The following is a 10,787-nucleotide window of genomic DNA, read 5'->3' as shown; positions in this document are numbered from 1 at the left end:
ACGGTGCACTGCACAGCCACCGTGTCGCCGGCGTTCGTCGGGTCGTCACCGAACGACAGCGCTAAGACCTGGGGAGGGACTGACACAGCCAAGAAACGTGACATGAGAGGGGAAAGATCTCGGTGATGGACATCCTGGAAGGAGGGAGAGGGATGGGTAGGGGTGGAGGTATTCACAGATTTACCAAAGTAAACGAGAAAAAACAGTATGCAAAAGAAAACACAACTACTTTCTGAGAAGACAAGCACCCAGGCCCCGACGTCACAACCCGTGCACCGCGGCGTACCCTGCACGTTGAGCTCGGCGGCCTGCACGTCCTGCCCCGCCTTGTTGGAGGCCCTGCACGAGTACTCGCCGCTGTGGCGCGCCTGCACCGCCTCCACGCTCAGCACGCTCGTCTTGTGACCGGCCTTGGTCACCTCCATGTCGCCGCCGGCCTGGACCTCGGCGCCGTCGAAGTACCACGTGATGCTGATCGGGAGGTCACCCTTGACGACGGTGCACTGAACGGCCACCGAGTCGCCCGCGTTCACCGGGTCGTCGCCGAAGGACAGCGCCAGTATCTGGGGTGCAACTGTGCGTACCGGGGCCGTGTTCAGTTCAAAAGAAGGGGCCTTCGTGGAGAGAAAAGTACCGCGGGTTGGGTTGGTGGGTCCACATTGCAAATACATCGGGAGCCGATTCGCAAAATCATAACAAGCTGACGAAATCAAGAAGAAGTGACGAGCTACGAACAACACCATGCCCTTCGCTGCTCTACGCCGTGCCCCGTGGGGGGCCCGGGGGCCGTCGTACCCTGCACGTTGAGCACCGCCGACTGGCTGTCGGAGCCCGCCTTGTTGGAGGCCCTGCACGTGTACTCGCCGCTGTGGCGCGCCTGCGCCGCCTCCAGGCTCAGCACGCTGATCTTGGCGCCCGCCTTGGTCACCTCCACGCCCTCGGCGTCCGGCCTCAACTCCCGCCCGTCGAAGTACCACGTGATCCCGATGGGCGCGTCGCCCTTCACAACCGTGCACTGGACGGCGGCCGTGTCGCCAGAGTTGATGGGGTCCTCACCGAAGGAGAGGGCCAGTATCTGGGGCGGCACTGGGTGTTGGGGGAGGAGGAGTGAGTGAGTGTGGAAACATTGTGAGGGCAGAACAGATGTATGGGACAGCGGGAGGGGAAAAGGGGAGGTGGAGGAGGACCAAACCACCAAACCATAAGGCAAACCCAAAAGGCACCTGCTACTACACTACAGAGCGCCTGTCGCCGACATCAGCGACAGCTTTCAGCACAACACGCGCTTATCGCAGCGACCAGTCGTACCCTGCACGTTGAGGACCGCCGACTGGCTGTCGGAGCCCGCCTTGTTGGAGGCCCTGCACGTGTACTCGCCGCTGTGGCGCGCCTGTGCGTCCTCCAGGCTCAGCACGCTGATCTTGGCGCCCAGCTTGTTCACCTCGACGCCGTCACCCGAGTGCACCTCCTGCCCGTTCAAGTACCACGCGATGCTGATGGGCGCGTCGCCCTTCACCACCGTACACTGCACGGCCGCCGTGTCGCCCGAGTTGATGGGGTCGTCGCCGAAAGAGAGGGCCAGGATCTGCGGGGCCACTGTCACCAAACACGACCACAGAGCTCAAAGAGGGGGGAGGGGCGGATGGAAGAAGGCGGTATAGGTTTTTAAAAGGAAAATAAAATAAACAAGACACGTGGAGACCTTAAAAACATCAGCAAGTACAGCTCCATCGACACTGCTACCGCATGCAGCCCCCAAGACCTCTATATCCCCGAGTGTACCCTGCACGTTGAGCAGCGCCGTCTGGCTGTCCGCGCCCGCCTTGTTGGAGGCCCTGCACGTGTACTCCCCGCTGTGCTCCGCCTGCACTGACTCGACGCTCAGCGCGCTGATCTTCTGCCCCGTCTTGGTCACCTCCATGCCGCGCCGCCCGGGCACCACCTCCTCGCCGTTGAAGAGCCACGTGATCTTGACGGGGGCGTCGCCCTTCACCACCGTGCACTGGACGGCCGCCGTGTCGCCAGAGTTGATGGGGTCGTCGCCGAAGGTGAGCGCCAGGATCTGGGGCTTGACTGCGAGCACGTGGAGCACGGTTTGTGAGCGCCCGAGCGCGGACCCTGCTCTACCAACGACGCAGCGCCCACCCGACGCGGAACCGACAAGACCGTGTGTTGGTTGGAAGAGTTGGGGAGGTGGGTAAAGGGGTGAGGGGTAACCAAAGTTGGAATGAGCATAAAATACGCCGCATAATCGCACTACGCAAGACAAGGGCTTCTACAGACGGGGATGTACCCAGCACGTCGAGCCTCGCGGACTGCTTGTCCTCGCCGGCGGCGTTCCTCGCGGTGCACGTGTACAGCCCGCCGTGGCGGTAGGCGACCGTCTCCACCGTGAGCGTGCGCACGCGGTTGCCGAGGCGGCCGATCTCGACGCCGTCCCCGGACTGGATCTCGCGACCGTCCTTGCTCCAGCTGATGTTGACGGGCATGTCGCCCTTGATGACGGAGCACTGCACCGCCACCGCGTCCCCGGCGTTGACGGGGTCCTCGCCGAAGGACACCGGGGAGATGACGGGCGGCGCTGCGGGAGGGAGGGACAGCCGGGGGAGTCAGAGGGGCGGGTTACGAGATGGAAACAGGGTTGGGAGAAGGAGAGGGGTAACCAAAAGCAAACGAAAACAAAATGTCTACTGCAGCCATGCCCGGTCCATGCCCGAGACCCTACCCAGCACGTCCAGCCTGGCGGACTGGCTCTCGGCGCCCGCCCTGTTGGAGGCTGTGCACTTGTACGTCCCGCGATGTCGTTCCGCTACCGGCTCGATGGCCAGGGTGCTGATCCGCTGCCCAGCCTTGCTGATGTCCACGCCGTCGTCCCCGTTCGAGATCACCTTCCCGTCCTTGCTCCAGGTGATGTTGACGGGCATGTCGCCCTTGACGACCGAGCACTGCACCGCCGCGGCGTCCCCGGCGTTCACGGGGTCGTCGCCAAAGGAGAGCGCGGCCAGAACCGGGGAAACTACACAACAAGGGATAGTCCCGTCTAGTGTCTGCATCGCTTTGCCGTGATAGGCGACGGCAGGCGAGCCGACAGAGCGACGCAATGGAGGGGACGACTAACCGGACGGAAACCACACCTAGCAATAGCAACAGCCGAAGAGACTCTACCAAAACCTAGACCTTAAAAGTAAAATTCGAGGGGCTCTGACACCGGAGAAGGGGCTGGAGGGGTGAAAATAAAGTACGGAAAGGGGAGGGACAGTAAGGGTCTGATAAAGCTTAAGTGAAAGGAGAGGGGGGTAAGGATGGCAAGGTAGGTTGGTATACATAGGAAGTGAGAAGCAATAAACCTGAGCAAACAAAATGGGTCTACAGCAGCTATGTCACGCCCGCCCCAGGCCCCGTCCTACCCAGCACGTCCAGCCTGGCGGACTGGCTCTCGGCACCCGCCCTGTTGGAGGCCGTGCACTTGTACGCGCCGCGGTGCCGCTCCGACACCGGCTCGATGGTCAGCGTGCTCACGCGCTGCCCAGCCTTGCTGATGTCCACGCCGTCGTCGCCCGACCTGATCACCCTGCCGTCCTTGCTCCAGGTGATGTTGACCGGCATGTCGCCCTTGACGACGGAGCACTGCACCGCCACAGCGTCCCCGGCGTTGACGGGGTCGTCGCCGAAGGACAATGCGGCCAGGACCGGGGACACTAGACAAGTTTCCGTTTTCAGAGACTCTTCCTTTGCCACCAATCTTTATTTGCGAGAATATCTCCAGTCTTGCTGACCACAATTTTCAAGACAACCACCCAAATAGCACGAAGTCGGGGAGCGGTGAGGGATAGGGAGGGAGAATACAGTAAAGGTGGAGCAGAAGAGAGTGTTCACTGCAACTGCCAACTACAACTGCGTCATCATGTCACAAATAACTACGCAAAGAAACGAAAACAAAAGAAGTAAAGACAAATATACAGTCACGGAACAGTACCCAGCACGTCCAGCTGCGCCGACTGACTCTCGGACCCGGCCTTGTTGCTGGCCCTGCACGTGTACTTTCCGCTGTGCCTCTCGCCGACGGGGTCTATGCTCAGCGTACTGATGCGCTGGCCGAGCTTGCCGATCTGGACGCCGTCACCGGACTGCAGGTCCACGCCATCCTTGCTCCAGCGAATCTCCATGGGCATGTCGCCCTTGGGCACGGAGCACTGCACCGCCGCCGCCTCGCCCGCGTTCACTGGGTCGTCGCCGAACGACAGCGCGGCCACGGCCGGCGCCACTGACATAGGTGGAAGGACCCGTTTTGAGTCGATGGGGTGCAAGGTCAGGGGGGGAACGGTAGGGGACGGGGAGAGCAAACTGTCTACTGGAGAGCGGGCGAAAATAAAAGAACAAAACAAAACATCGCAAACTAACAAGTCGTGCCAGCCCAACAGGGGCGCACCTATCACGTTGAGGACGGCTGTCTGTGAGTCGCGACCCGCCGCGTTGGTCGCCTCGCACCGGTACTCGCCGGTGTGCTCCGCGCGGGTCGCGTCGATGGTCAGGTAGCTCATCTTGGCGCCCCGCTTGTCCACCAGGACGCCGCGCTCGGCCTGCTCTTGGCGGTAGGGCCGGCCGTCGATGAACCACGCCAGCGCCACGGGCTGGTCGCCCTTCACCACCATGCACTGCAGCCCCGCCGTGTCGCCCTCGTTGATCGGGTCGTCGCCGAACGACATGGCGGCCAGGAGCGGCGGCACTACAACGACGTTTCCAAACTTCATTGACTGCGACTTCAGCAATTTCGATTTTTGTTCAGCCGCAAGACCGGAACGGAACAAGGGAAGCGACCACGGGGCAACGCCGAGGGAAAAGGGTGTGATGGGGAGAGCGGCAGTTGGGGAGGGAGGGGGATGGAAAAGGGTGTCTACTAGAGTGCGGAATCAGCAAAAAATAACAAAACAATAAAATAAAACAACGCAAAAAAACTAAGAAATCGTGCCACCGAGCTACCCGCAGTGGCCGCACCTATGACGTTGAGGGTGGCCGTCTGGACGTCGCGACCAGCCGCGTTGGTGGCCTCGCACCGGTACTCGCCGGTGTGCTCCGCCCGGGTCGAGTCGATGGTCAGCAAACTCATCTTGGTGCCGCGCTTGTCAACCATCACACCGTTCTCGGCCTGCTCGGGGCGGTAGGGCTGGCCGTCGATGAACCACTCCAGGACGACGGGCTGGTCGCCCTTTATCACCATGCACTGCAGCCCCGCCGTGTCTCCCTCGTTGATCGGGTCGTCGCCGAACGACATGGCGGCCACGAGAGGCGGAACTACATGTCAACAACGTTGTTTTAAAACCAAATCTGCTTGCAAATTTTACCCAATCATGTGCTACCTCTAGCTTCTGTATCGTGTGGCGTTCCATAACGACGATGACAAGACGCAGACAAACGACTGCGACGGGCAACGGGAGAAAACGCGGATAGAATATGGGGTTAAGGACGTTAATGGACAGGGTTGGGGGTATCTACGGGAGAACGGGCCCAGCAAAACAACAAAACGCACAAAAAAATAAAAGAACGCAAAAACTAAGAAGTCATGCCACCGAGCTGCTCGTGGTGGCCGCACCTATGACGTTGAGGGTTGCCGTCTGGACGTCGCGACCCGCCGCGTTGGTGGCCTCGCACCGGTACTCGCCGGTGTGCTCCGCCCGGGTCGCGTCGATGCTCAGGAAGCTCATCTTGGCGCCCTGCTTGTTCACCAGCACGCCGCGCTCGGCCTGCTCGGGGCGGTACGGCCGGCCGTCGATGAACCACGCCAGCGCCACGGGCTGGTCGCCCTTCACCACCATGCACTGCAGCCCCGCCGTGTCGCCCTCGTTGATCGGGTCATCGCCGAACGACATGGCGGCCAGGAGTGGCGGCACTACAACGACACATTCACTCCTCACTAACTGCGCCTTTTCTATTGTTTAAAACCTCTTCTTCTCCGTGCTGCTACTGCTGCTGCTGCTTCTGCTTCTGCCGCTGTCACTGTAGTCCTATGCTCACGAAGGACCAAAAGAGAAGCGAGCACCGCGGGGGAAGGGAACGGGGGACGTGAGCGAAATCATAAGAACGCAACTTAATACGTACAAAAACGACCCATACACTAAAACAAAATACAAACGAAAAGACAACAACAACACAAAGTAACAAGCGATAACCAAAATCAGACTAAAGCGTCGTCGAGTCTATAGGATGGGGGGAAAAAGGACCTTTGACGGTCAGCGGCGCGGAGTACGAGGCGGTGGCCGCCGCGTTGCTCGCCACACACGTGTAGTTGCCGACGTGGCGCGGGTCCACGGCCCCGATCATGAGCAGGCTGACGCGCTCGGCCAGCTTCATGACCGTCACGCCCCGGGCCACGGCCGCGTCGGCGCCCGGGAAGGACCAGGTGATGTCGAGCGGCACGTCGCCGCTGGGCACGACGCACTGCAGCTGCGCGATCTGGCCCACCGGCAGCGGCAGCTCGCCGAAGTAGAAGGGGTTGATGGTCGGAGGCTCTGCGGGCGGACGTGTGGCGAGTCACGTGAGCTCGAGGGGTGCGCAAAGGAGGTGTGGGAGCACGGGACGGGGCGGGCGTGGGGGAGGAAGGGAGTGGGCAGGAGGAAACAACAAAAGAGAAAAGAAAAAGGACAACCGAAGAAACAACGCACTAGATTGGAAAACCACAACTACAGCGTAGAGATCGGACGGAGGGAGGGAGGCGAACCATTGACTTGCAGCTCCGCCGTCGAGTTGACGACGCCCGCCGAGTTTCTGGCGATGCACGTGTAATTCCCCCGGTGCTCGGGACCGACGGCGTTGATGGAAAAGAGCACGGACTTGTCCCCGAAGGGGGCAGTCACGATGGCCAGAGCCGTGGACCTAATGTCGCCGCCGTCAAAGTGCCACTCGATCTTTACCGGCTTGTCGCCCTTGGGCACGTGGCAGTTGGCCTGGACACTCTCCCCGGCGTTTACAGGACCATCGAATTGGAAGGGCGTGATATATGGAGCCACTGGAATTTGGCGCGAACCAGTAAGAGGGCGTGTACCGAGACAAATGCAAAAGACTTTCGGAAGAACCCGACAGACATAAAAACAGGGGCAAACAAAGTTCTAAGGCATGTGACCCTTGGAGATATGTACAGTAATACCTTGGCTGAAATAAATCTAAACAAGGATACAGAGACTTACCTGATTTCATACAAAACCTGAAACTCACAAGACAGGGAGAAAACAAAAAATAGCTCTTTGCAAAATAAAAATGTTTGAAAAAAGGAACAAGGGCAAGTAGGGCACTTAACAGGGTATATACATGACACAATCCTAGGAAGAAAATGTCCTGAAAATTATGTTCAAAATGTTTGAGGCTATTTAAGAAAAAAATAAAAGAGTGACAAACTCTATTCCAGGTTACAGAGAAATGAGAGAAAATCGGAATCGAATCTTGAAAGCCTCAAACATAGGGAACATCAAACAAGTACTCTGAAAACATTAGAACTTTTACATGACACAAACAATAATTTTTCATTTTGATTGGAAAGTATTGCAACCAAATTATTATTTGTGTCATGGTGGAACTCTTTTAACTTACCCATAACTGCAACTTCCAGGTTTCCTTTCACTAAAAATCCTTGTTCATTTTGCACAACACACGTGTATGTCGCTTGATCAGACTGCCTTTCCACATTTTCTATGATCAGTGTGCCATTGGGGAAAACTTTCTGTTTACGATTAATAGGAAGAGTACGGCCATCTGCAAAACAAAAAACAGTGTTGTGTTGTTACACCATGGTATAGTAATTGCTAAGGTGAAGACAAAAGATGAATTAGTTTGAAAAGTTGTTCTTACCTCTTTCCCAAGTGATTGATTTAATTGGGTATCCAGCAGCTGGGCAGGTAACAAACAAAGTTTCTCCGGAAACAATTGGGCGCTTATCCATTGGGCGGATGAATGGGACACCATACACGTTGAGCCTTTCAGCATGTTCAACAGATCCAACCTTTGAGGATGCAATGCACTTGTATAGACCACCATCGGCTGTTTGAATTGATGAGATGTTGAGATGAGAAACCACATTGCCATTGCCGTTCATTTTTAAGTATTGCCCAACTTGGATTCTCTCCCTGCTTGTCAGTTTCTTTCCATCAAGCTCCCAAGTAATCTCAGGGGTTGGGTTTCCAGAAGCAACACACATCAGATGGACAGGTGGGCCAGGCTGGAGAGTCTCAGATTGGAAAGCGTGAACGATCAAGGGTGGATCGACTAAAAGAGAAAAATAAAAGATGAGTAAAATAAGATCAATAAAAAGTCTCACAAAAGGTACATCACTTAGGTTTTACTTACATCGACTCCCCAGTTTAAGCTCAGCAATTGCTTGGGCACTCTCTTGGTCGTTGCGAACAAAGCATTGGTACATTCCCTTGTCTTCCTTCTTGATAGAATCAATCCGAAGTACAGGTCCATCATGATTGAGAGCCTTGCCATCCTTGCTCCATGTAATGGTTCTCACGGGATTGCCTTTGTATACACAGGTAAAGACAGCAGGTCTTCCAAAATCCACAGTTTGGGTTGGAGGGTCAACAGTTGCTGACAAGGGAGCTGAAACACCAGACAAAGATTCCAAAAAATAAAACTCATGCCGAATTTGTAATAAGGTTTCCGAGTAACAAAAAATAAACACCGACCTGTAACGGTAAGGACTGTTTCCACACTTTCTCCTCCGACGGTGTTGTTGACGACGCAGAGGTATTTGCCAGAGTCTGCGACAACCGCTTCCTTGATGATCAGAGTCCCGCTGACCTGCTTGACCCGGTCGTTGAGGGTGACGGCCCGCTTGCGAGTGCTGCCTTCGTCGAACTTGTACCACCTGAAAGCATACCCACATGTTTAAATCCATTCTTGAAGACCCTTTCATGAGAGATCAAATAATGTCATCAAAAGATGTAATACAGCACACGTACTGAGTACTCTAAGCTGGATTTTTTCTTCTGGTTATATGCAAAAAGAAAAAGTCCGGCGTAGAACAGCCACCGCGTGTGTGTTGATAAGATCATCTATCTCTCAATGAAATAGTCAGCGGAAAATATTCTCAAATAATTTCATTGTAAGTTGAAAAATGGAAATAGGGAAATTTTCAAAGGAATGAACAAGGGGATCATTTTATCTTCGGGACTATTGATGCGTGCTGCGCGATTGGTTATGGCTAGGCCACATCGTAAGTGTTACGGAAGGACGCTCTATGGAAGTTGTCCATTTCGTGATGTGCTCGGGCGGATGTGTGAAACGGGAAACGAGTCCGTGCTCACCTGTAGAACGGGACGGGGAAGCCCTGTCCGGGACACAGACCCACAAACGTTTCCCCTTCCTTCACGCCCTTCACTTCAATGCTCTTACTCGTCACGCGCGGAGGGACGTGACCCGTTGGCTCTGCAAACGTGTGATTCCGTCACGACGTGTGACACGCCCGTCACGTGTGCCGAGAGCGTCGTTGGGAAGGACCCCCCGTTGAGCCGACGGCAACCGTTCGCGGTTACCTTTACTTACCGGTACTTACCATAAAACTGACGAATCTCGCACGAGACGGAACTCTATCAATGATTAATAAAAAAATTACCGAGAGGCGGCGCGTGAATCGAGCCCCTCTACAAGGTTACCTGTAGAACGGGACCGGAAAGGCCTGTCCTGGACACAGCAGGGCGACGTCCCGCCCCGAGTCCACGTCCTTGAACTCAATGCCATTCCTTGCAATTTTAGGCCTCATCGTATTGGTGGGCTCTGGAAAGAGTAGGGATTGTCGTCCAGTCCCAGTCCGGGGGAGTCGTTGCCTGAATGACGCCTGATCGGGGTGTCGGGTACGCCTGTGACCGTGTCGCCCGCGTGCCGGTGGTGCTGGTCTACCTTTGCTTGGACGCTGCCCCGTCGCGACGAGCTACGTACCTGGTGTGCGGCACGGGGAAGGCCTGCGCCAGACACAGCAGCGTGGCGTCCCTGCCGGAGCGGAGGGTCTTCTCGTGCAGGCGGCCCTCGGGGACCCGCGGCGCCACGCTACTGGTGGGCTCTGGGGGAGGAGAACGAGGGGGTCGTGGTGGTGGCAAATCTCTGGCTGCTGGGAGGGGGGATATGGAGACCTACGCAGCCGACAGCCACTCGTCGGAAATGCAAGAGCCAGGACTCGAAGGGGAGAGTGAGGGAGGGCTGGCAGCTTACCTCTGGAGGCCGCCAACGAGAACGCCACGAACTTACCGGAAACGGGGCACGGGGAAGGCGGTGGCCTGGCAAGGCAGGTACACGTCGGCGCGCTGGGGGGCGAGGAGGATCTCGCCGCCCTCGTACTTCTTACCGGGCGCCTTGGGGGCGATGTTGCTCGTGGGCTCTGTATGGGGCATGCGGCAAACCACGAGCCCTCTTTGAGTAGCAGCCCCGCCGTCGGCCCACAAGAGAACACTCGTCGCGGCCTGAATGTCGGGGGCTTCGGTACCGACCTGTAGCGCGGAACGGGGAAGCCGGGGACCTCGCAGAGGATGACGGCGGTGGCGCCACGGGACACGTCCAGCACCAGGCTGCCGTCGATCCGCCGGCCGCTCAGCCGCGGGGGGATGTTGTTGGTGGGCTCTGTGGGGGCGGGGTGGTGGGGTCAAGGGTCAACAGACTGACCTGAACACTGGGACGGGGTACCCGGCCACGGGGCACAGCAACAGGACCGGCGCGCCGGTGGGGTGGGTCACCAGCCGGCCGCCCTCGTACCGCTCTGCTCCGGAGGACCTGGGCCCGATGTTGCTCGTGGGCTCTGCAAGGGG

General features: G+C 57.3%; 2 protein-coding genes across 15 annotated transcripts in view; both read right to left on the bottom strand.

Moving 5' to 3' along the window:
- The window catches only part of LOC113207644 (cell adhesion molecule Dscam2), a 44,652-nt gene extending 36,117 nt beyond the window's left edge, over nt 1-8,535 (bottom strand). For 6 of the 14 annotated variants that reach the window (XM_052266058.1, XM_052266060.1, XM_052266059.1 and 3 more), the window contains exons 1-3: nt 8,335-8,534; nt 7,840-8,253; nt 7,582-7,743 (exon numbers count right to left, since the gene is read on the bottom strand). In XM_052266058.1, the coding sequence (XP_052122018.1) occupies nt 7,582-7,743; nt 7,840-8,253; nt 8,335-8,407 (649 nt within the window). In that variant the 5' untranslated portion in view covers nt 8,408-8,534. Of the gene's footprint in view, nt 1-1,782; nt 2,084-2,725; nt 3,069-3,407; nt 3,724-3,976; nt 4,767-4,995; nt 5,388-7,581; nt 7,744-7,839; nt 8,254-8,334 lie in introns of those variants that run through there. The other 8 variants (XM_052266056.1, XM_052266062.1, XM_052266061.1 and 5 more) reach the window with 6 other exon arrangements.
- LOC127749144 (palladin-like) lies at nt 5,523-7,565 on the bottom strand. Its single transcript, XM_052266115.1, has one exon. The coding sequence runs from the start codon at nt 5,865-5,867 to the stop codon at nt 5,559-5,561; it is 309 nt and encodes a 102-aa protein (XP_052122075.1). The 5' UTR covers nt 5,868-7,565; the 3' UTR covers nt 5,523-5,558.
- Nucleotides 8,536-10,787: the final 2,252 nt, after the last annotated feature.

Source organism: Frankliniella occidentalis, unplaced genomic scaffold, assembly GCF_000697945.3.
Source record: "Frankliniella occidentalis isolate FOCC.00 unplaced genomic scaffold, Focc_3.1 Scaffold35, whole genome shotgun sequence".
Taxonomy (NCBI): domain Eukaryota; kingdom Metazoa; phylum Arthropoda; class Insecta; order Thysanoptera; family Thripidae; genus Frankliniella; species Frankliniella occidentalis.
Note: the sequence above shows the minus strand (reverse complement) of the source record. Positions and strands in the feature narration are given on the sequence as shown.

Bases quoted from the DNA above. Each gene is read 5' to 3' on its own strand.
- LOC127749144 (XM_052266115.1), bottom strand. From the start codon at position 5,867: ATGTCGTTCGGCGATGACCCGATCAACGAGGGCGACACGGCGGGGCTG.